Source organism: Phascolarctos cinereus, unplaced genomic scaffold (assembly GCF_003287225.1).
Source record: "Phascolarctos cinereus isolate Bilbo 61053 unplaced genomic scaffold, phaCin_HiC Scaffold_4;HRSCAF=312, whole genome shotgun sequence".
In the NCBI taxonomy this organism is placed as follows: Eukaryota; Metazoa; Chordata; class Mammalia; order Diprotodontia; family Phascolarctidae; genus Phascolarctos; species Phascolarctos cinereus.
Window position 1 is genome coordinate 210,971,248 of NW_027555847.1, and position 25,713 is coordinate 210,996,960.

At 41.4% G+C, this 25,713-nt stretch overlaps 1 protein-coding gene and 1 non-coding gene across 5 annotated transcripts in view; both read left to right on the top strand.

Annotated features, from left to right (window-relative positions):
* The first annotated feature begins 8,032 nt into the window (after positions 1 to 8,032).
* Positions 8,033 to 8,114, top strand: TRNAL-AAG (transfer RNA leucine (anticodon AAG)). Its single transcript has one exon. It is a non-coding gene; the product is annotated as a tRNA-Leu (tRNA).
* A 2,276-nt stretch (positions 8,115 to 10,390) lies between these two features.
* POLR3E (RNA polymerase III subunit E) overlaps positions 10,391 to 25,713 on the top strand; it is a 29,459-nt gene continuing 14,136 nt past the window's right edge. The window contains exons 1-9 of one of the 4 annotated variants that reach the window (XM_020965309.2): positions 10,391 to 10,471; positions 14,918 to 14,996; positions 15,134 to 15,184; positions 16,872 to 16,949; positions 19,597 to 19,712; positions 20,189 to 20,271; positions 21,019 to 21,126; positions 21,902 to 21,951; positions 23,291 to 23,410. In XM_020965309.2, coding sequence (XP_020820968.1) covers positions 14,961 to 14,996; positions 15,134 to 15,184; positions 16,872 to 16,949; positions 19,597 to 19,712; positions 20,189 to 20,271; positions 21,019 to 21,126; positions 21,902 to 21,951; positions 23,291 to 23,410 — 642 coding nt within the window. In that variant the 5' untranslated portion in view covers positions 10,391 to 10,471; positions 14,918 to 14,960. Of the gene's footprint in view, positions 10,476 to 14,917; positions 14,997 to 15,133; positions 15,185 to 16,871; positions 16,950 to 19,596; positions 19,713 to 20,169; positions 20,272 to 21,018; positions 21,127 to 21,901; positions 21,952 to 23,290; positions 23,411 to 25,713 lie in introns of those variants that run through there. The other 3 variants (XM_020965308.2, XM_078152890.1, XM_020965311.2) reach the window with 3 other exon arrangements.

The window sequence follows — 25,713 nt, forward strand, 5'->3', positions numbered from 1 at the left end:
ACACCAATACAATACAGTGATCAACTGTGAATGACTTAGGTATATGCAATGATACAATGATCCAAGACAAAGGACTTAGGATGGAAAATGCTATCTACCTCCAGAGAAAGAACTGATGGAATCTGAATGAAGATCAAAGCATACTTTTTAAACTTTCTTTATTTTTCTTGGGATTTTTGTCTGTTTTCTTTGGCAACATGGCAAATATGGAAACTTTTTAATGACTATGTATAATCTATATCAAATTGCTTGCCTTCTCCAAGAGAGGGGAAGAGAAGGGGGGAAAATAGGAGGGAGGAGACGAGGGAGGGAGAGAGAACTTGGAACTCAAAATTTTGAAAAATCTATGTTAAAAATTGTTTTTACATGTAACCAAGAAAAAAAAGTTAATTTTTAAAAAAAGGAACCCCTGCTTTAATCCAATGGTGAAAGCACTGATTCACTCCCAGAACGTCAAAGACTTCATTGGACTAGAGGGGATCTCTAGGTAAGGGTAGCCAAGGGAAAAACTTCACCATTGAAGATAACAGGATTCCTGTGAGATGGGCAGAAAACATAATATTCTATATTCTGGGCCCTTTACTGTCAAAGATAAGCCTGCTTAGGAGAAATCTTCTCTCCTACTGGCTTTTTGTTTGTTTGTTTGTTTTCCCCTTTGCTGGGCCCTAAATGTGTCAGTATCACAGATTCAGGAATTTCAGAGGTGAGTCACAGTAATGGTGGTACTTTGTTAGAGCAGCTGTTAGAGTTCTTAACTTCACTTATCCTCAGAGACTGTGGATCTCTTTGAGCCACGGTTTCCTTATGTATAAAATAAGAAGGTTGGCTTAGATAACCTCTAAGGTCACTTCTGAGGGTGGTACAGTGGATAAAACACCAGACTTGGAATTAGGAAGACTTGGGTTCAAATTAGACCTGATGCTTACTAGCTGTGTGACCCTGGAACAAGTCATTTAACTCCTATTTGCCTCAGTTCCTCATCTGTAAAATGGGGGCACACTGGGGAAGGAAATGCCAAACCACTCCAGTATGTTTGCCAAGAAAATTCCATGGACAAAAATCTACATGGTCACAGAGTAGAATGTGACTGAACAACAACAAAGGTCCCTTCCATACTATTGTATTATAAGAAATGATGAGCAGGATGCTCTCAGAAAAACCTGGAAAGACTTGAATGAACTGATGCAAAGTGAAATGTATTGTGTACAAAGTAATAGCAATATTGTAAGATGTGCAGCTGGGAATGATCTAGCTATTCTCAGCAATACAACGATCCAAGAGAATTCTAAAGGACTTATGAAAAATGCTATCCATCCCCAGAGAAAGAATTGATGGTGTCTAAAAACAAACTGAAGCATACTTTTTTTTAACTTTATTTTTCTTGAGTGTTTTTTTGTTTGTTTTCTTTCACAAGATGACTTTTATCCATCTGTTTTGCATGATCACACATGTATACCTATATTGAATTGCTTGCCTTCTCAGTGTGGGGGTGGGGAAGGAGGAAGGGAGAGAATGTGAAACTCAAAGTTTTAAAAACAAATGTTAATTGTTTTTACATATAACTGGGGAGAAATAAAATACTAAATAAAATTTGGAGAAAAAAAAGAAAGAAAAAGGTCCCTTCTAGTTCTGAGTCCATGATTTTATACAAAATTAAGCTTTTATACCTGTGGATTTTCAATTTTTTACCTATTCCAATCCATCTTCTACTCTGTTGCCAAAGTGATCCTCCAAAAGCACAGGTCTGCCTATATTCCCTGCAACCCACCCCAATCTCCAGTGGCTCCCTGTTTCCTCCAGAATCAAATAGAAAATAAAATCCCTGCTTTGTCATTTAAAGCCCTTCTCATCCTGACCTCAAGATCCAACAAAACTGTTGTACTAGCTGGCCCTGGCAGATGACATTCCATCTTCTGCCTTCTATCTGTCCCTCAGATCTAGAATGCTTTCCTTCCTCCCTTCTGCCTCCTGACTAGCCTCAAGACTCAGCTCAAAAAAAATAAAAATAAAAATAAAAAAATTTTAAAAAATAAAAATAAATTAAAAAAAAAAAGACTCAGTTCAGATCCCACCATCAGCAAGAAGCTTTTCTCAGTCTTCCCCCTCCCCCACCCCAGGACCTTCCCTGTTCAACTGAGTAAACTGTTCTTGAATCCATTTGGAGATCACCTAAACAGGGATAAGTGACTTGCCCAGGGTCACACAGGTGGTACGTATTTGAAGTCAAATTTGAACTTGGGTCTTCCTGACTCCAGGATGGAAACTCTTTCCACTGAGCCAAGTAACTCCATGATTAACTTCCACCTATTCAGAATGTATCTTGTTTGCATGATGTCTCTCCATTAAAATGGAAGCTCCTTGAGGGAAGGGACCTTGTTTTGCTTTTCTCTATGTCCTCAGAGCTTAGTATAGTGCTTAGCACATTATAAGAACTCAATAAATATTTGTTGATTGGCTCTCCCCAGCCCTCCTTTTTTTTTTTAAAGGAAACCCAGAATACTGCTTAGAAAACAGGTAAAATAATTAAAGCTAATGACCAATACTGGGTCGAAGGATAAATGACAGAACATAGCCCTCCACTAAGTAGCTCTCGGGTGGGGGAGTACAGGAGCAGCGTACAAGGCCGCTCACTGTTGGCTGGTTTTTTAAACTATTTTTTTTTGTGACAAAGATGGTTTCCTGAAGCAGGATATTGTGAGAAATATGTTTTTTTTAAAAGGCCCCAATAAAACTTTATGTTAAAAACAGGTAAATGAGGGACTAGTTATTTTCTTGATAAGGCAATCATAATAACCAATATCTGAATAGTGCTTTGAGTTTAAGTTTAAGTGCTTTAAGGTTTTCAGAGTAGGTTTTTGTTGTTACTTGGACAATAGATATTGTGTGATAAAGACATCTCTGTACTACAGCACAGTCCTGGGTCACTACATTTAACAGTAGCACATTAGTAAGTGTTCAATAAATATTTGTTGATCTTAAAACGTATCTTTACAGTAAAGCTCATCAAGGATAGTAGTTCAATGCTTGTTTCTGTAATAATCACTTGAAGGAGGCAACAGGGTAGGAGAAGAGTAGAGGAAAAAGCAGGAAAATTGAAAACTAAAGCGTTAGATTTAATCAGAAGTGATGCCAAAGAATTCCATTTGATTTACATGGCTTTTTTTTTTAAGCAATATTTCTCTCATGTAAATTGAGACATGTTGGTAAGAGCTAGACAGCATAGTAGATTGAACTGGGCCTGAAGAGTTCAAATTCAGCCTCAGATACTTAATAGCTGTGTGACTCTGGGCCAGTCATTTAACCTTTGTTTTCTTCTACTTCCTCAACTTTATTTTTCAAATTTCTTTTTTAAAAAATCATTTACCTATCTATCTATTTATTTCCTCAACTTTAAAATGGAGATAATAATAGCACTTATCTCCTAAGGTTGTTGTATCAAATGAGATAACATTTGCAAATCATTTAGTACAGTGCCTGTAGTAGGTACTTAATAAATGCCCATTTTTTTCCCTTCATTGTCTTGCTTGACCTGAATAGCAAAATTGCACGGACTGGGTTTTCCCTTACTATGTATGGGATTGGACCATCACAAGGCTGGGATGAAGCAGGTCATGTCTCTGCTGGTGACAGCAATGCCTAATTATAGTGATTTGTGCAACTATTATATTTCATGCTAATTCCAAAACAGGTAAGTCAAGTCCTTGCCCTCAGAAACTCCTAAGCAGCTCAGAAGCAGCCTAAGAAGCTAGAATATAGTGTGAATATACCCAGAGAAGACTGGGACAGGAATAATTTCTGGTGCTATTCCCACAGCTCAAAATCAAAAGGATATGTGCAATTACACCCCCCTATTAAATGTTTAACAATCTGCTCTCTGAAAAAATACACACAGGACATATTTTTAAGTTTAATTTTCAGTATTAATATTCTCCTCCATCATTTTCTTAAGTCTGGATAATCAATAAAACAATAGATCAAGACCTAAAATATAGCATTTGGTAATTTCTAAGGCATAAATTCTCACATTGAAAATTTAAGTTCTAACTAGCTCCAGGACACCCCTGCAATGACCCCTATCTTATCTGTTCTCCCAGCCTTTATCACCAGAGCCTCCCCTAGATACTTTTCTTCAATAAGGCAAGTTTAGCAAAGACAAGGATTCTTGCTTTGACTGGCCTACTGAGCACAGGGAGCTCTGCCTCGATCCTACTCAAGCTTTACCACACCCATTCCATGGAGTGACATCACCATCCTACATCCTCTGACCTCTGCCTCATTGTTGGCTTGAGGACATTTCAGCATGATCCTTTCAAACAGGTCTGTGAAATTAGGGTAATGATGTAGGCCAACTACAGCTTAATCAGCCCTCTGGGAAGCTCTACCTTGTGGATCTCAGCTCCTTTCAGGTAGGGTGGCTGGTTTCAGCCTGGTTAAAATCTAGGTGAAATATGGGGATCATATGTGTATATGTAATTTTTTTGTCAAGAATTTGCAGGCTTCAAAGGGCTATAAAACTGTGCACATAACCTTTGATCCAGCAATAGCACTTCTAGGACTGTATCCCAAAGAGATCATAAAAATGGGAAAAGGACCCACATGTACAAAAATATTTATAGCAGCTCTTTTTGTGGTGGCCAAGAATTGCAAATTGAGGGGATGCCCATCAATTGGGGAATGGCTAAACAAATTGTGATATATGAATGTAATGGAATGCTATTGTTCCATAAGAAATGATGAGCAAGCAAACTTCAGAAAAACCTGGAAAGATTTACATGAACTGATGCTAAGTGAAGTAAGCAGAATCAGGAGAATATTGTACACAGTAACAGCCACATTGTGATAGGACTTAACTTTGATAGACTTAGCTCTTCTCAGCAATGCAAGGATCTAAGAAAATTCCAAGACTCACGATGGAAAATGCTATTCACATCTGGAAAAAGAACTATGGAGTCTGAATGCAGAATGAAGCATATTATTTGATCTCTTTCTTTTTTTGTTTCTTTTTTCCCGTGGTTGCTCCCATTGATTCTAATTCTTCTTTACAATATGACTAATGTGAAAATATGTTTAATAGGAACATATACGTAGAGCCTATATCAGATTGCATGCTGTCTTGGGGAGAGGGAAGGGGAAGGAGGGGGAGAAAATTTAGAACTCAAAATCTTATTGAAGTGAATGTTTAAAACTAAAAATAAATTTTAAAAAGTATGCTTAAAATAAAAAAAAAATAATTTGCAGGCTTATAAATTTCTTGAAGGCAGGAATTGTTTCTTTTTTGTGCTTGTATATCCAGCACAAAAGATCATCTTTTGTGCTAGTACAGTGACTGGAACTTAATAGGAACTCAATACAAACTTGTTGGATTGAATTGGAATTGAAAATATATATGTATATGTATATGTATATATTATATATTATATGTATATATATAATATATACACATACATATACACCTCTCTGTGTGTGTGTATATATATATATATACATATATATATATATATATATATATATATATATGAAACATCCTTTCATAATATTTTGGAATATTCAAGCATTTATCAAGGTACCAACCAGGGTATGGTACCATTATAATATTTCCTCATAATAATTAGCTCATTTTACACAGGGGGAAAATATAATGGCCTGGAACGTCCACTTGGTACCTTCTTTGTCTGCTTTGTTATCTCTCATTTAGTACTAGGGAATTTATTTAGATGAAAAGTTTAGAGTTCAGTCATAATTGCTCTTGAGTCCCCAGTTAGGAAAATCCTTAACACTTGGGCAGAGGTTATACTCTCTGCCTAACCTTACATTTAAATCTAAATTAACCCCTGACTTCTTGCAGGTGAGGCAAAATTCAGTTTACTGGAAAAATTTGGGTAATGAAACATCATATCGTATTATAGTAACTGTGGATCAGCAGGCTTTGAGAAGAGAAGTTGGTCCAGAGCTCTTCTTTTCTCTGGATTTCCCTCAGCCAGAGTCCTCCTCTCTGAGATGCCTGTTGAACCAATAACTCTTCTCCATATTTTCTTTTTCTGGTATAGATTATTTCTTCCTTTGCACTATTTGCTCTGAGTCTCTTTCTCTTTTTGAGATAGCTGTTCCTCAAACAAGCTATCTCCCTGATGCTAAGACTTTGCTGGCAGTCTCCCATACCTGAAATGCTGCTCCTCCACCTCCTCTTCTGTCTCCCGGCTTGCCTGGCTTTTTTCAAATTTCAGCTAAAAGTCAAGAAGCCTTTTTCTCATATCCCTCAATGCTAGTGCTTCCCTTCTGAGATTACCTTCAAATCACCTGCATAGATAGATAGATAGATAGATAGATAGATAGATAGATAGATAGATAGATAGATAGATAGATAGATAGATAGATAGATAGATGGATGGATGGATGGATGGATGGATGGATAGATAGATAGAAAGAATGTATATAGTTGTTTGCATGTTGTTCCCATCATTAGAATGACAGCTCCATGAAAGCAAAATTTTGTATTTTTTTTTGGTATAGGCTTACACAGTGTCTCACCCTTAGTGAGTGCTCAGTAAATGCTTGTCTGGACTTCTTCCTTTCATACAAATTACTTAAGGAAGTCTCTGACACAATGGCTTTGATTGATTCAAGGAGGTCCTGCTCTGATTGTTTGATTCCATCAAAAAGTATTTTCACCTAATCAAGGAACCAGAGCCAAACAGCATGGTTTCCACCTTACCCTTATGTCATCTCCCTTCCCAAGTCAAATTAGAAGTTAATAGAGCAAGTCCTTAACTTTTAATTTAACTATTTTTATAATTAAAGGCCTTCATATTCCTTCTTTCCTATGGCAATAACATTCCATTACATTCATGTGCCACAGTTTGTAAAACAAATTTCCAAATCATAATCTCTGTTTCCAATTCTTTTCTACCGCAACAAGTGCCGCTAGCAATATTTTGATATGTGAAAGCTTTCCCTCAGCCACCTTGGAGTGTCAGAGCCTTGGTATTTCCAGATGAAAGGGTATGGACATTCTGGTCACTTTCTCAGCATAGGTCCAAACTGCTTTCTAGCATGGTGCTAGAAATTGCTTTCACCAGCTCCTCTGACAATATGTTTAGTGTTCCTGTCTTTTCCTAGACTCCTTAATAGCAACTATTTCTGTCTTTTGACATCTTCAGCAGAAGTGAAACTTCAGAGTTATTCTAATTTAAATTTTTCTAATTGGTGATTTGAAGCAACCTTTCATATGGTGTTAATACTTTGTTATTGTTCTTTGGGAATCCTAGGAAGATGTGTATGATTTGGGATAAAGTGAGCAGGAAGCTAGAAAACAACATACTACAGTAACGTAAATGGAAAATATAGTAAAATGACACTGAAAGCTGCCCCAAAGAAGAGCTAAGAAAATAGACCTCCTGCATCTCCCTTCCTGAATCCCAGAGGTGGGCGATTATGGCTGTGGAATATTGCAAATACCCACAGACTTGGTGGCTGATTGAATTGCTTGGCTTTTGCTGAATTGCATTTACCCACCTTTACGTCTTAATTTTTGTTTCACTGGGTAAAGTGGAGGGAAAGGAAGGAGAAATAATATGAGATAAAAAAAACAAAAACAAAACACGTTCATAAAAATGATTTTTTTAAAAAAGGAAGATAATATTTTTTAAATTTAAAAAGAGAGGACAATAAAAAAAATAGCTAGTCATCTTTACTAGATAGCTCAATAGTGTTAGTGTTCAATGCAATATCCAGTATATACAAGGCTTTGGATATGCAAAAAGAAATAGTCTTTGCCCTCCAGAAACTAACATTCTTGGGGAGAGGGTGGGGAGGTTAGGGAGGGGAGATATGGTGTAGACATTTACTTCTGGAAATGCAAAAGACAAGACTGAATGATGACGTTCAGAAATTTATCTGGAGGTGGGTGAATTCTTCAGGGAAGCCCTGACTTTTGCTTTTTGCTTGAATCTTGAAGTCTCCAAAAAAAAAAAAAGAGCGCCAAGTCTCGCTGCAATAGATTGACTAGATCTCAGGAAACCAACAGTATTATCGAGGTAGCGTGGCCGAGCGGTCTAAGGCGCTGGATTAAGGCTCCAGTCTCTTCGGGGGCGTGGGTTCGAATCCCACCGCTGCCAGAAATTGGATTTTTGGTTCTCCCTAGTACATTGAGCTTCAGCGCCACCTGCGGTCTAGGAGCAGAAGTTATCGGGGGTAGGAAGGCGAGGAAGGGCGGGTCCTCTCCAAGCACAGCGATATTGGTGGAGAAGAAAGGAGGAGGAAGAGAGACAAGGCGGGGAAAGGGGGAGGTGCCACGGTGCCACCTGCCGGTCCGGCGCGAAAGTACCAGCGAGGGAGTGGGGACAGCTCAGCTCGGCTCCGGGGCGGGGCATTGTGGGTAAGAGGAAGAGCCGGGGGAGGACCAAACTCCCCCCACGTGTCTGCTGGAGTTTTACCAGCAACATGGCTGCTGCCTGAGCGAGCCGGGCCCGCCGCCGCCGCCGCCCCTGCCGCCCTGCCGCCTGCGGGGATCGCCGCCGCCTCTTCCTCCTCCTCCTCCTCCTCCGGCTTCCTCCTGCTGCCCCTCCTCCTGCTCCTTACCATCCCCGCTGCTCCCCCTGCAGCCGCCCGCTCCCCGCCGTCCTCGGGCCAGGTGAGTGAGAGCTTCTCACTCGGGGGGCCGGGGGACATCCTCGGGGAGCGGCGCCGGTGCCGGAGGAGGCCCCGCGGCCATGCTCGGGGGCTAGGCCCGGCCCGGCCCGGAGGGGGCTCCCGCGGCTGCGCCCTGGAGGGCGGGCCTGAGGGGGGCCGGAGGGCCTGGGGTGTTTGGGGGAGCCGGGGCCCGGGCCCTTGCGGGCAGGGCGGGAGAAGGGCCGTCGGGCTGCCTCGGTGTGCCCGCGTGACTGTGCCCGGCTGTGGGGAGGCGGCCGGTGGCTCCTCGGCCACCCTCTGCACACTGGAGGTGGGGTCTCCTAGGGGCTGCTCGTTCTCTTTGACCCCAGACCCCGGGGCGTTCCTGCCCCCGAAGCGCGGAGGCTGCGGGCGGGGGTGCGGGGTCTGGGTGGCCTGTGGGGTGGCCCGCCCCCCTCCCTGCGGATGGAGTTTGGAGCTAGGGAAGCCGGCTTCGCCCATTGACCCAGCAGTGCCCGTGCCAGGCAGGGAATGGCAGAGGGCGGGGTGCCCCAGGGAACTCCAGGTGACCCGGCCGGCCCAGCCTCCCCTGGAGACACCTGCCTTTGAGAGAGGAGCTTCCTCGATCAGCTTCTCCGGTGTTTTCTCTCCATGGATGGTGACAGCTTGGAGGGGGCTGGGGCACGCTTGGCCAGCTGACCTGGGGAAGGAATGCCCTGGAAACGAAGTGAGTCAGAGTTGGGGACAAGTCAGCTTCCCCCTGTCCTGGGGGAGAAGCAGCGGAGCCCCCAGCATCTGGTAGGGTAGAGAAATGGAGGAGAAATCCCCCAGGGCAGCACCCCGGGACCCTGTCCGTGGTGGGCTCCTTCCCTTAGAGCTGAACCCAGGCAATCCCTGTCCTTTGCCCTGATGTCAGTTCTGCCATCTTACCATCCTTTTATTAAAGGATCAACTTGGAATCATGGACTCTTACATCTGGAAGTGGCCTTGGAATCTCTCTAGTCTGATTCCCCCATTTTATTGAAAAGGAAACAGAGACACAGAGAAGGGACCTGTCCAAAGTCATACAGCTCATTTGTGGCAGAACTCAGCTCTTGCTTCTTTCCGTTTGCCGTCATTATTTCCTTTTGAACCCTAGAAGTGGTGTAATTGATGCTCCCCATCTGTTCAGCAGGTCCAGGCTGGGTCTTTGGTGCACGGTGAGCACTATATTAACTTAGATTTCCTTATTTGTGGCTCCTCACTCCAAAGTACATGTACATATCCCCTCTTAATCTTCAAGAGCTGTATTTTGTCCAATCTCCGAAAATTAGTTCTCTGGGCCCATTTCACTTTTGATAATTACTTAAAAATATTTGCCTGGTTTTCAAATATGGAGTAATAGCAGAAACTCCCCATTCTTCACCCTCCATAGCAAGACTTTTAGGTTTCTAAGTGGTTGAGAGTCAGAGGAGACCAGGGCAAGATAAGCTGACCTCAACTCTGGCTCACTGGCTGTTATGAGAATAGCAGGAAGAAGGTCTACTTCCTTTCTTGAGATCTCAGCATCACTAAACCATGGCTTGCTCCAGCTTTGGTATCACGCTGTAAATTCTCCATTCATGGTAACTTAGAGTTGACTTGGTTTCATTGCCTGACTAGTCCAGGCCTAAAGCAAATGACTGGAGAGCCAGACTAGAAGGGCAATGGCCTGAGTGTGAATTTCTGTGAGTCACAGTGGATAGGATGCTCTGGGTTTTGTGGTTTTGTATTTTTTAATTATTCTTCATGTGTCTTTTTCTTTCAGTTGGTACTGACATTTGAGGGGGACCTGGTTGTTGGTGTACTGCTCCTGGGGCAAATCTACATCTGCCCATCTGGGCAGGTAGGTATGTGTTCTCCAGGCCTTCCTCTGTCTCTTTAAGATCCCTTTTGAGACAGTGTTCATGAAGCTGGAAGGGCCTGTTTCTTTTGAATAAGGGGAAAAGACTTTAGCTTAAGCTTTCCTGGCTAGGATGAGTGGAAAAGTGGTCACAGAGGTGGTGCATTGAGTTGACTATGCAGAAGAAAGGTAAAAACATCCAAATATAAACCCAGAAAGGGAAGAGCAGAGGGGGCAACATTATACCATTATACCTTCTTTCCTTTGGAGCAGTTTACTCCCTATAAAAGTGTGTGTAACATACAATTGTGCGCTTGATTTTATTTGGTTTTGTATTCTCCAGTTCATTCATTTCTTAAGTGCCAACTGTGGAGCTAAAAATAAAAAGACAAGGTCTCTGGCCTCAAGGAGCTTACACTCCTTTTTGTAGATGATGAGACCTACATGTACATATTTCAGTAAGCTGTGATTTTTTTCTGTGTGGGTGCTCCCTCTACCTCAGCAAATCTGTAACCCCTCTGGTTGATATGGCCAAAACGTTCGTCGTCATATGGTCACACTGATGATGCGCCTCTCAAAACTTAGTTAGCCTTCTTTAAACAACAGCAGCAGCAACAAACCCTCATAGTTTCTATTGATGCTTTTTCTTATCACAGCCATTTCCATGTATACCATCCTGTCCTTCCACCCAGTGTGAGCCTTCTCTTATAACATTTAAACAAAAAGATTAAATAAAACTGATACAGGACATGTATCTGACAGCATTCCCAACGTTCTGCTCCCCTAGTCTCCCAGTTTTCCAAAGGAAAAAGAGAGGTGCATTTCCTCGTTCTTATCCAACACCAAGATTGAAGGGGAAAAATAGTTCTGGCAAGACTAACCAATTTGTCAACCAAATATGACAGGAGATGAGGCTTCACACCCCACACCCATCCCCCCCCTGCAAAGAAGGTGGATAGCTTCATTCTCATCTGTTTCGGGGAATAAGGTTTGGTTATAATTTCATAGCATTCAAGTTTCAATAATTCTTTTACGTTGACATTGACATTTATTTCCTTGGTTCTATATTACTTTGCATTAGGTCCTATAAATATCCCCATATTTCTCTGTATTTATGTTGTTTATTATTTCTTCCAGCACAGTAATATACTATTACATTCATGTACTACACCTTGTTTTAGCTCTTTTTCAATGAAAGGTCATCTACTCTGTTTCCAGTTCTTTGCTACTGCAAAAAAAAAATGCATCTGTAAATATTTTGGTGGATATGAGAGCTATTTTTTTTTATCATTGATATCCTTGAAGTATATGTCTGGCAGTGAGATCTCTGGCAAAAGGTGTAGATAGTAATAGATTTTTATTGATAGCTTTCATTTTTACTTCATCAACTTTCCCCCTGCTTCTCTCCTCCCCACCCCCCCAGAGAACCATCTCTAATAACAAAGAATAAAGGAGAGGGTAGGGATGAGGAAGAGGAAGAAAAGGAAAAAAAGTTACCACATGAAAGACTCTTGACATTATATGTAGCTTTCCCTTATATTCTATTACATCAATGTATCATAATTTGTTTAATTACCACTTATTGATGGGCATTTACTTAGTTTCAGTTCTTTGCTGTCACAAAAAATGCTTCTAGAAATATTTTGGAATATATGGAACCTTTCTGTCAGTTACCTCCTTTGTTGTATGCTTAGGAGAGGATTCTCTGGGTCAGAGGGTTTTAGTCATTTTATTTGCATGATTCCAAATTGCTTGTTGGAATGGTTAAACCAATTCATAGCTCTGTCAGCAGTGTACTAGTGTGGCTGGATTTCTGCAGCTTCTCTCATTGCCTATTTTCATGTTTTGTCATCTTTGCTGATTTGCTGAGTATAATGTGAAATTTCAGGGTTGTTTTGATTTGTATTTCTCTTACTATTAGTAGTTCAGAGAATTCCTTAATATGGTGGCTGATGATTTGTAATTTTTCTTTTGAGAACAAGCAATTTATTAAATGCTTACTATGTACCAGTTACTGGAGATACAAATACAAAGAAAGAAACAATCTTGACTCTGAAGAGGAAACCACAAGTGAACACACATATATACAGTATAAATATAAAGAGAATAAATACAAAGTAGTTAAGTACAGGGTAGTTTGGGAGGGAGAATACTAATAGTTGAGAGGATCAGGAAAGACTTCATTTGGAAGTTGGTTCTTGAGGTTTGTTTTTTTCTTAAGGCAGTTGGGGTTAAGTGACTTGCCTAGGGTCACACAGCTAGTGTCAAGTGTTTGGCCTGAGGCCGCAGTTGAACTCAGGTCCTCCTGACTCCAGGGCCGGTGCTTTATCCACTGAGCCACCTACCTGCCCCCTTGAGTTGTATTTCAAGGAAGAGAGATTCTGTGAGGCAGAGAGAGGTGAAGAGCAAATGCATTCTAGGCCTGAAAAATGGCCAGTGTTTCCTGTATATCTACGATATTAGACCCTTATCAGAGAGATGATTTGAAGACTTTTTGAAGATGTTTCATGGGGTATAATCACTTTGTGTTGTCTTCCCTCCCATGTTTCTCTGAATTCATTGTATTTCTGATTTGGCCTAGTGCTGAACTATTCCATTGAATTCATATGCCACAGTATGTTCAAACATTCCCTAATTGATGCACACTCAGTTTTCTGTTAACACAAAAAGTACCATTATGAATATTTTGGTATATATATGATCTTACATTGTGGCTTTGGTATCCTTGGGCTATCATGCCTAGCAGTGGGCTTTTTTGCATCGAGTAGCTAGCTTGCATTGAGTAGCATCCGTGCTCACAGCTTGTCCAATGTGATAAGGCTAGAGTTTGTACCTAGCTGCCAAGGCCTTTAAAAATCAGGATGGTGTTCAGGGCATCCGAACAGGGCTTTAATAGAAATATTAAACTAAGACAAGTATGTTTTAGGGGGTTCAATGCTTTATGACATCAGATGAAGAGGAGATAATTTCCAACTAGGAAAGAATCAGATAAGACTTCAAGGAGAAGATGAAGCATTTGAGGTGGGCCTTGAAGGATAGGTGGAAGGTTTTTATGTGTGTACATCTTGTCTACTCTCCAATCCATCCTCAGTGCAACTGTCAAAGTGATAGTCCTCTTTTTAAAAATGTTGATATCTTTGAGGGTTTTTTTTACAGCGCTTTCATTTTCAAATATGTCCCTCTATTTCCCCTACCACCACCACCTGTGAGTTTGTAAGAGTAAAAAGAAAGGGGAAACAAGCAATTTAACTAAACTAAACAAAAGATCCACATCTGACAACATAGGCTTTCTTCTTTGGTTATTATGTTTACATAGCATTCGGTTTCATTTTATTATTTTCATTTATGTTGTAGTTACAATGTGTATTGCTTTCTGGTTCTGCTTTCTTCACCTTGCATCAATTCATATAAACCTTCCTATCTTCAGAATTTTTCACATTCATTGTTTCTTTTTTTTTTTTACAAGGCAGTTGGGGTTAAGTGACTTGCCCAGGGTCACACAGCTAATAAGTATCAAGTGTCTTTTGAACTCAGGTCCTCCTGGCTCCAGGACCAGTGCCCTATCCGCTGCTCCAACATTCATCATTTCTTATGGCACAGTTATATACCATGACATTTTTCTTGCATTGCTTAGACATTCTATACTTAGTGAGCCTCTACTTCTAGTGCTTTTGTTACCATAAAAAGTCCTGTTTATGAATATTTTGATGTGCATGGGACTTTTTTAATCCATCAAAGTAATCTTCCTAAAACACAGGTCGAATGTATGTGTATTCAAGAAATTCCTGTACCTCTCAATCACTTTTAGGATTAAATGGAATTAAACCCTCTGTTTACAGTTTAGATCCAGCCTACCTTTCTAGCTGTATTATATAGTCATGTGCTTCCTCATGCACAGTATTCCATCTCCAGTCTGTTCCTGTTCCTCACACGTGATGCCCTGTCTCCTGTCTTTGTACCTGTGCATAGTGTGTCATCTGTACCTAGAAGGCACTTACTCTTCATCTTACCTCTTAGTAGCCTTAGTTCCTTTAAAGCTCAGCTCAGGAGCTACCTCTTACATGAGACCTTTCCCTATCCGTGTCATTCCTCCCTGCCCTATTAGTGTGTATTTACCATGTATGTACTTTGTATTTACTTAACATAAATACGTGTGGTTTCTCTTGAAAGAGTGTAAACTTCTTGAGAGTAAGGACTGTTTCATTTTTGTGCCTGGCATATAGTAGGAGATTAATCAATGCTTGTTGGTTGATTGTTGTCTCCGTAGCTAGCATGTAAGATATTTAAGGGCAAAGATAATATCTCCCCATGTCCTCTCATCCTCCCAACACAGTTCTGACACGTAGCAGAGCTTCATAATCATTTATTGATTTGACTTGGTCAGGCCTGAGTGACTAGGAAGGAGTACTTGAGTTTTTCCTAAAACTAAACAATTTCCCTTTTTTTCAGTTTGTGCCTCCAGAAGGACTGGCTTTTGTTTGCCCATCCTAGTATGGCCAATGAAGAAAATGATCCAGTTGTACAGGAGGTAAATTGGACTTGGTGTATGGAGTATCCCTCCCTGCTTCTTGTAGGAGGTGAACCCCTCTATCACCATCATATGCATTTATTTGGTCTCTGAGTCCCCTGGATTGGTAAAGTCTTTTGTTATCTTTCTCTCTTCAGATTGATGTATACCTGGCCAAAAGCCTTGCAGAGAAGCTCTACCTATTTCAGGTAATTATAGGAATTGAAATTTTGAGAATTATATGGAGGAAGAAAGCCATAAAATATTGCCTTAAAATTGTGATCATACACCAGCCTTGAGTGTAATTTTTATGCTATTCAAAATACATGGTGCTTTGAAATCTTAGGCTCTTTTTGTTTCTGTATGGGGGTGACCAGGCTATTGTTCCCTCATTTTATAAAAGAAAATTGAGCCTTTGGGGTTGCCTACTAGGTCAGTGGCAGAACTTTAGTTAGAACTCAAAGACCCCACTCTCTTTGCTTGAGGTGGGCCAGCATCAGTGCTCAAGCATGGTGTGAGAGGTACAGCACACAGGAAGGTATAGGATTGGGGGTGGAGGTGGTACTGGATTGGATGGTTAAAGTGAAAGGTACCCTTGTGGGAAGCTGCTTCTTACTATCTCTTCTATTCCTTTCACTCTTCTTCCCCTTTTGGATTCCCAGTCTTCAGCCTATTATTTGGGATGGCTATAAGCCATGGTTTCAGGAAGTGACAGCTCAATTGTCTTGTTGTTTGAGTGAAGTTTTAGGAAATAACTCTTGTTTCCTCATCCTGGGATTTAGTTGTCCTAAGATGGCTTCTACCTTTGGCTCCATGTAGGGTAGTGTGTTTATCAGACTATAGGCTTTATAAGACCTCATCCAGACTGGAGAAACTAAGCAGTGAACTGAAAGCAGTGTTAGTTATTTCTTTGAATTAATGCATCTACTTTGATTCATTGTTCTACTTTATCCTCACAATAACTTTATGAGATAGGTAGGGTTAGTATCACCATTTTGCAAATTGAAAAAAAACAGACCCAGAGAGATTAAGTGTTATATCCAAGTGTTATACAGCTGGTTCATAGCATTGTCAAGGTGAGAACCCAGGTTTCCTGATATCTAGCCCAGTGCCTTTCCCCAAAACTAGACCCCTGTGGTTAAGAAAAGTTGGGAGAGGGGCAGCTAGGTGGTGCAGTGGATGGAGCACTAGCCCTGGATTCAGGAGGACCCGAGTTCAAATCCAGCCTCATCCACATAACACTTACTAGTTGTGTGACCCTGGGCAAGTCACTTAACCCCATTGCCTAACCAAAAACAAAACCAAAAAAAAAAAAGAAAAGAAAAGTTGGGAGGCATTCTGGGTTGGTTTATTTTATGCCAGCTGATTTGTGCCCTTTCATTTCTCTTCATGGTCTTCATTGTGAATCAGGGTAGTGTTCTGATCCTGCCATCATTGAAGTAGTGGCCACAAGGTCCCCAGGATATAAATAGCAGTTCTCTGGGGTCCAGGCCAGGGGCAGGTTTCGTACCTTGGTCATGCAGAAAACATTGTCTGGAAGAAAGTAAATGAAGTTGAAGAGAAGTAAGGCTTTGCACTAATGAAAGGATTCACTGTGTCACATCATACACCACTAGGACCTCCCAGATCATTGTAAAATAATTTACTTTTTTAATTTTCCCTGCTGAGATTCTAGATTGTGGTGGCTATGGGGGTGGGGTCATTAAAGACTTAGTAAGAGATAGTATTTACTCTTTTCTGTCTTGACTTTCCCTTTTCCTTAGTGCCACAAGGAGTTTCCTGTTCCCCCCAGCCCAAGTTTGTCAGCCTAATTTTAGGGTGGTGGTGGTGTTGGTGGTGGGTAGCAAGGAATGAAACTGGAGAGGTAGCTCACTGTTTCGTACTTTCCTTCTACAGTACCCTGTCCGCCCAGCCTCGATGACATATGATGACATCCCTCACCTGTCAGCCAAGATTAAACCAAAGCAACAAAAAGTAGGATTATGCCATTTGGTTATATTTTGGGAAGGTGGGGAGGAAATTGGAGAGGAGAGTGGAAGCTAAAGTTGGATGTAGAGTGAAGGTCCAGATTTGGGAGGAGAAGATTCAGGAGAGAAAGAAAAGGTAACCCCAGGGTAGGACCCTGACTTGGGGATTAGGGAGGGAGCGCATTAGCAAGAATCCTTAGCTCCTAATATTAGGGTCTCTAGGAGTTAATTCTCATGATGAAAGCTCAAGGTCTCCTTGGGTTCTTCAAGAAGGTTATTTCATCTTTCTGCCCAGTCTCAGCTTTACTAGAAAATGTGAATTGAATTGGTGGGACCAGACATTTGAGGAAAGGAAATAAATGACAGTAAAAGGAAGGCTGAATTTAGAGAGTATCTTAGGATGGAGCAAAATTTAGTCCCTCGTATGCACCAGGTGCTGTGCTATGTGCTTTGGGGTCACAGATAATTAAAATATGATCCCTAATTTCAAAAGAGCTTACAACCAAATAAATGTTGAAAGAGTTACTAATGAGTATAACACAAGGCAGAATGTACTAAGTACTATGGGAGTTCAACTGAAGAAGTTACTTCTGGGAAGGTGGAGACCACGGAAAGCTTCAGGAAGGAGAAAGTATTTGAATTGAGTCTTGAAAGCACAATCCCTGGCACATACTAGGTGTTATATAAATGTAAGCTATCATCATTATTATTATAATTATAAGTATTATTGAAATTGAGAGATGGGAAAGTGATGGGAAAGTGAATAGTTCAGTTTGGTTGGAGCATAGTTCTATGTATTAGCAAAGATTCTAGCTAGAGTGTAGAGGGTCTTTCATGCCAGGCTAAGGAGTTTGGACTTTGCCATTGGGGAGCCAATGAAGATTTTTGAGCATGGTGATAATGTAGTTAAATTTGTTAACAGTTCTATAAGAAGAGATGCCAGTTCTGAGTCTGAAGGAGGCAGGTTGTAAAGAGGTACTGAACTAGGGAGGCCAAGGGTAGATGATAGAAATAGAAGCAAGAGAACAGGATTATGGGATCCAGGGAAAGGAGGCAAAGCTGATGTCCACATTGGGAGATTGGCAGTGTGATATTCTCAAAGGGAGGAAGGTTAGGAAAAAGAGCCAGTTTGGAGGGAAAGATAATGTAAGTTGATAACAGAATCTGTGCTGCTCATTCCGCTTAGGGGGGTAAGACAAGACAGAAGAGGGGACGTTAAAGACACAGAAAATAAATAGAGGAGATTGTAGAGCAGCATCTTGGGTGTCAAGAGAGAGGCACAGTTTCAAGGAGGTATAATGGTTAGTGTTTGATGTTGTAGAGACAGCAAGAAGGAGGACTGAGAAAAGGGTCATTAGATTTGGCAAATAGTAGGCTGACTTTGAAGAGACTAGCTTCAGTAGAGGGGTTGGAGCTGAAGCTCTTTTGTAGGCATTTGTAAGTACACTCAGCTCATGTTGTCCATTACACCTTGCAAGATGTTCTTTCCTCCTGTTGAGGGGCCTGAGGTCTCTCTCTGCAGGTGTGCAGAAGGCTACTTGCTGTAATTCTTTTCTTAGTACCTTCAAAGATTCAAGAGACCCTGCCGGCTCTGAGTGTTTGTGTGCTGAGGGCCAAGTAGAGATAAGTCCAGTCCTGAAGTTGTAGGTAGGGCTCAAGTCTTCTGGTTCTGAGTGCAAGGAACAGGGGTAGAGGAAACCTGAGGCTGGGAAGGACTAATGGGAAAGTCACAGTCTGAGAGGTCATTTGTCCCCAGAGGGTTTTTACTATGTGAAAATAAGAAACTCCCTCTTCATCCTCTTCCCCAAAGGATGATGCAGCCACTCTTGGAACCATCTTATTAAAAATTAGGACTTTTAATTCCATGTAGATGGAAAAAAATTTTTTTTCTCTCCCATTTAAACTTTTTTTCCAGTTCCATTGCATACACAGTTTTTAACATAGATTTTTAAAAATTTCGAGCTCTAAACTTTCCCTCCCTCCCGTCCTTCCTTAAGAAGGCAATTTGATATAGATTATACATGTGCAGGCATGGAAAACATGTTTCCATATTAGCCATGTTGGGAAAGAAAATAGAGACCAAAAAAAAAAGTCAAGAAAAATAAAGCAAAAAAACAAGTGTGCTTCAATCTATATTCAGATTCCATCAGTTTTTTCTCTGGAGGTGGAGAGCATTTTTCATCATAAACTGTTCTCAGTGGTCTTGGATCATTTTATTGCTGAGAATAGCTAAGTCCCTCTCAGTTGATCATCATATAGTATTGCTGTTACTGTGCATAGTGTTTTCCTGGTTCTGTTCACTTCACTTTGCATCTGTTCATAGAAGTCTTCCTAGGTTTTTCTGAAACCATCTTGCTCATCATTTCTTATAGCACAATAGTATTTCATTACAATTCTGTACCACAGTTTCTTCAGCCATTTTCTAGTTGATGGGAATCCCTTTAATTTCCAATTCTTTGACACCACAAAAAGCTACTATAAATATTTTTGTACATATAGGTCCTTTCCCTTTTTTTTTTTTAAATTTCTTGGGGATACAGGCCTAGTAGTAGTATTGCTGGGTCAAAGGGTATTCAGTTTTATAGCCTTTTGGGCACAGTGCTTGGAACCATTCAAAGCCAAGAATGTTCTTACCTTGAAATGATTGCCTGCAGGTGGAGCTCGAAATGGCAATTGACACCATGAATCCCAACTACTGCCGAAGCAAAGGGGAGCAGATAGCGCTCAATGTGGACGGCACCTGCACAGATGACACGAGCACCTATTCCACGTGGGTCCTCTTGCTGCCCCAGGGGATTGCCCTCTACCCCTTTGGTTCCATGATTTTCCCGGGAGGCTGCTCTGAAGCTTCATGGGCTCCTTCAGATCTCTAGACCAAACATTTTCAGTGTAGGCTCCTTTTAGGTGGCCCACCTGCCTTCTGAACAATGCCCACCAAATCAGCATTTCATTTCTTAGTCCTGCCTCTGACACTTGGTAGCTGTGTAATCCAAGTCACTGAAGTCTTCCTTCTTCCCAGGATTGTTGTGAGGACCAAATAAGATAATGTATGTAAGATCCCAAACCTTAACATCGTATAAATGTCAGTAATTATGTTTGGCTACAAGACTGGATTCTGTAGGGATTGAGAAGGGGACAGGTCACTTCCTTATAGAGAATTCTCCTATCCTGAGCAAGGAAAGTTCTTGTCCTCCCTGCCTTTCCCATCTTCCACTCTTTAACCATAGGTTCCTGCTGTATTTCCAGGAAGTTGATGGACAAACAGACTTTCTGTTCTTCACAGACCACAAGCAACACCTCCCGCTATGCTGCCGCTCTCTACAGAAAAGGTAATTGGGGTTGGAAGCTGTTTCCTGAGCAGGGAATAGGGGGAAGGAGGGAACAAGTCTTTGTCCTGTAGGCAGAGGGGTTTACCCATCTGATCAGGTCCCATAAAAGCTTTTTGATTTGTATCTGGTCCAAATCTCTTTCAGAACTTTAGATATTAGCAAGATATGTCTGATTCTTCTCAAGAACTCTTTTCTAATTTGACTCCTTGTATAAAGAACATATATTTGCCCCTAAGTATAGGACTTTAAACTGCCTCTCTAAGGTTTACTGTGCTAATAAAAGAGAAATGAAGGGGTTGGAACCAGCTGATCTCCTAGGGTCCTTTCTGCTATAACATCTTGTGATTATGTGATCCTCTTAAGGACTCAGTTTTTTAAACCCACCTACAAGCAGACTCGTTCAACCAGTGCTTGTGGGTTGCACACATACCCTGTGACCATCCCTGCTCCTTGGACAGTCTGCCGTGAGAAGTCAGGGTCAGACCTGATATGAGAAGCCTTTTCTTAGCTCAGCCCTTGCTTGACTGAGCAGGGGAAAAAATGGGAATCTAGAACAGGTTAGTTCTAAGGGAAGGGAGTGGTCCAGGGATTGGAATCTGGGAAGTTGGCTTTTGCTTCCCCTTCAGTCAGTGCAGGGAGCTTGCTCTGCGTATCCTGTATGAGGTTCCCTAGACCTGAACTTGGGAGTGGTTTGGGGAGGAGGCCAGTCCCTAGAGAGCCCTGGGAGAGTCCCTCTTCCTCTGCCAGGCGAACTTCACTTGACTCCTCTGCACGGCATCCTGCAGCTGCGGCCCAGCTTCTCCTACCTGGATAAAGCCGACGCCAAGCACCGAGAGAGAGAGGCAGCCAATGAAGGTGAACAGGAGCTGATGATCTAATTTGTTTTGTTTTTAACCTGTCCTGCTAAATGTTGTAGTGACTTTGTATGGACCTGGAGTCAAGAAGACCTGAATTCAAGTAGGGTTTTAGACATTAGCTAGTTGTGTGACTCTAGGCAAGTCACTTAACCTGTCTACCTCAGTTTCTTCATCTGTAAAATGGGGATAATCATAGTACCTACTTCCCAGGATTGTTGTGAGGATCCAGTGAGATAATATTTGTAAAGCACTTTGTATACCTTAACGTGCTACACAAATATCATTATTATTAAGGATTGAAGTACTAATATTTGCTTTGGATTTAGGCCTGTCATTTAGCCTCCCCTGCCCCAGTACTGGCAGTGTCAGCCCATTGAAAATCATGGACGATTCTTTACCAGCGATTATAGCCTGGTGTCAAGAGCACTGAACCAAGCCAAGTGGCCTGAGTTCTGATTCTGGTACTGCCAATAATTTCATTCTGACCAAAGACTTCTTTGGTCCCCAGTTTCTTCATCTCCAAATTGCAGAGTGCCAGATCATCATTTCCCAAATGGTTTTGTGCAAAAGGAAGAGGAATTTCATGAGAATTTCGATAGCAGAGGTGTTTTCCCTTCTGAATGAAATGTATCAGAAATCCTTATTGTATGATGGTAACATTGCCTAGGACATTGCCTTGCCCTTAGTAGACATTTGGCAAATGCTCGGAAGACTGGATTAGCTCTTTAAGGTCCTTTCCAGCTCCTAATATTCTATGATTCTTCTTTTTGCAGCTGGGGACTCTTCTCAGGATGAAGCTGAAGAAGATGTCAAGCAAATCACGGTACTTGTGAGGCCTCAGGGCTGCTGGGACTTCCTTCTATAAGACTGTTGTGGACCCCTACAGGGCTCGGGCTCAGACTGGGGTGTACGAGATTGTAGCAGAATCAGGGAGAGGGTTGTGGGTCTGTAAAAAATGAAGTCCAACAGAAAGAATTTGGGACTGGAAGAAGACTTCTGACTTGCCGGGCCATCCAGAGTGAATCCCTTGATCTTTTTAAAAATCAGGGCTTCTTAACCTTTTCTGTGTCCTGGACTCTTCTGGCAGTCTGAAGCTTATGGACCCCTTCTCAGAAGAATGTTTTTAAATGCATTAAATAAAATTCAACGAAATAACAAAGGAAACAATTATGTTAAAGTACAGTTATCAAACTATCATGTTGAAAGTACAGTTATCAGGATTTTTTTTTTTAACCTAAGTTCATGGACCCCTCAGGTTAAGAATCCCTGCTCTAGTTTAACTTCAGTTATTTTCAGCTGTGAAAGGTGGGGCTAACAGTACCATGCTCTATCTGTGCCACATGGGTGAGATCCTGAGAGTAAATTGAGAGTAAGTTAGAGGAAAGGTCGGTCAGCAGTCCAGCATTGAGCTCCCAGCATGCAGGGCCGCATGACAGATGTTTATTGGTCTTTGTTACTTTGAGCTGTTTACTTTTCTCTAAACTTCACTTTGTATATATTTGGAAGGAGAATAATAATACTTCTGGTTCTGCTCACTTCGCTCAGCATCAGTTCAATAAGTCTGCCTCACAGGGCTGTCATGAGGACCAAAGGAGGCTTTGTGACTTCTCAGCACCATAGAAACGTGACTGCTTGTGTTATTGGGCGTGTGTTGGTATAATTTAAAAGATAGCCAGAGACATCTTTTCACAGGACTTGGACTTCTAGGGCTGGTAGAACCTTAGGCCTTAGCTAATTTAATCCTCTTGTGCAGATGAGAAAACTGATTTACCCACAGCCCCAGGCAAGGTGTAGTGTGAAAGTTGGGAGCTGAACAGGGTTCTTTGGACTTTCCCCTGCATAACACTGCCTCTGCCCTTAAGTTCATGGTCTTATTGAGGAGATATCTTCTATTAGATCATGTAGTTTACTGCATGTCTATATGTTTTGAAGAGAAAGGGTGGGCTGTGGTGGCTGATGAGAGAGTGGGCTAAGTTGTAAAATTTTCTGGGCAGAGATAGGCTTTGAATTGTAATATTAATAAGAACCCAGCAAGGAGAAGGAAGTTCTGCCATACATTTGGCAGTGGAAAAGCAAGTGGCGAACTGGTCTGTACAAGTCACTGAGAGATTTGTGCCAGGACTTACAGCTTTTGCAATGCACTCTTCCCTTCCCTATCACAGGTGCGTTTCTCTCGACCAGAGTCAGAGCAGGCTCGCCAGCGGCGGGTTCAGTCTTACGAATTTCTCCAGAAGAAGCATGCTGAAGAACCATGGGTACACCTACACTACTATGGCCTGCGGGTGAGGACTCTGCAGATGTTTGGGTAAAAGAGGGCTCCATGGAAAGGACCAAAGCTTATGATTAGAAGTGAGTCCAGGGCTCACCTGGCCAGCTGTGAGGGCGCTGCTTCCAGTCCAGTCCTTTGGTTTATGCTTTGACTGTCAGAAAACTGTCACTGATCTATGATGTGACTTAGTTTCTCCTACATAGGATTCTAGGGTGGGAATCACAGTATGTCTGGACAGTGAAAGGAGGGCTGAATTTGGTGTCAGAGCAGTGGGTGCAGATCCTGGCTCTGTCACTCATTACTACTGCAACCTTGGGAAAGTCATTTAACCCCTCTGAACTCCTCAGCCTCTTCATCTGTACAATTGAGGAGGTTGGACTACACATTTATTCTGTGATCCTGTGATTTTAGAGAAGATGTGTGATATAGGTGCTCTCTTGTATTGAAGAAGAGAGCAGTGGTTGTCGGTCTTTCAAAAATGGTCCACCAAGGTTTTGATCCACTTTTTTTTAAATTTTCTTTTTTTAATTAATTTATTTTTAGTTTTCAACAATCACTTCCATAAGCTTTTAAGTTTTAAATTTTTCTCTTCCTCCCTTCCCCAAGATGGTATACAATCTGATATTAGGCTCTACATATACATTCCTATTAAACATATTTTCACATTAGTGATGTTGTAAAGAAGAATTAGAACCAATAGGAGGAACCACAAGAAAGAGGAAACAAAACAAAACAGAAGAAAAAAAAGCAAATAGTATGCTTTGATCTGCTTTCCAACTCCATAGTTCTTTCTCTGGATGTGGATAGCATTTTCCATCATGAGACTTTTGGAGATGTCTTAGATCCTTGCATTGCTGAGAAGGGTTAAGTCTATCAAAGTTAGTCATCACACAGTGTGGCTATTACTGTGTACAATGTTCTCTTGGTCCTGCTCGTTTTACTCAGCGTCAGTCCATACAAGTCTTTCCAGGGTTGTTTTTTTGTTTGCTTTTTTTGTTTGTTTGTTTTTTTTGTGAGGCAATCAGGGTTAAGTGACTTGCCTAGGGTCACACAGCTAATAAGTGTCTAGTGTCTGAGGCGAGATTTCAACCCAGGCTCTACTGACTCCAAGGCTGGAGCTCTATCCATTGTGCCACCTAGCTGCCCCTTTAAAATTACCTTTTTACCGTTTTGGGTTTTTTTGGTTTTTTTTGTTTTTGCTAGGTAATGGGGTTAAGTGACTTGTCCAGGGTCACACAGCTAGTAAGTGTCAAGCCTCCAAGGCTGGATTTGAACTCAGAGCCTTCTGACCCCAGGGTTGGTGCTCTATCCCCTTGTGCCACCTACCTGCCCTTTCCAGGTTTTTCTGAAGTTGGCCTGCTTATCATTTCTTATAGCACAATACTATTCCATTATATTCATATACCACAACTTGTTCAGCCATTCCGCAATTGATGGACATCCTCTCAATTTCCAATTCTTTGCCACCACAAAAAGAGCTGCTATAAAAATATTTTTGTACATGTGGGTCCTTTTCCCATTTTTATGATCTCTTTGGGATACAGCCCTAGAAGTGGTATTGCTGGATCAAAGGGTATGCACATTTTTATAGCCCTTTGGGCATAGTTCCAAATTGCTCTCCAGAATGGTTGGATCATTTCACAACTCTACCAACAGTGTGTTAGTGTTCCAATTTTCCCACATTTTCTCCAACATTTATCATTTTCGTGTTTCGTCATGTTGGCCAACCTGATAGGTATGATATGGTACCTCAGAGTTGTTTTGATTTGCATTTGTCTAATCAATAGTGTTTTAGAGCATTTTTTCACATGACTATAGATAGCTTCAATTTCTTCCTCTGAAAACTGCCTGGTCATATCCTTTGACCATTAACAATTGGGGAATGACTTGTATTCTTATAAAAGTTCTGGGGACAGCTAGGTGGCACAGTGGATAGAGCATTGGTCCTGAAGTCAGGAGGACCTGAGTTCAAATCCGGGCTCAGACCAAACACTTGACACTTACTAGCTGTGTGACCCTGGGCAAGTCACTTAACCCCAATTGCCTAAAAAAAAATTTTTGACTCAGTTCTCTATATATTTGAGAAATGAGACCTTTGTTAGAGATACTCATTGGAAAAATTTTTTCCCAGTTTTCTGCTTCTCTCCTAATCTTGGTTGCATTGGCTTTATTTGTGTAAAAAACTTTTCAATTTAGTGTAATCAAAGTTATCTATTTTGCATTTCATAATGTTCTCTCTCGTTTGGTCATAAATTCTGTTCTCCATAAATCTGACAGGGTAAACTATTCCTTGCTCTCTCTTTTTGCTTATAGTAT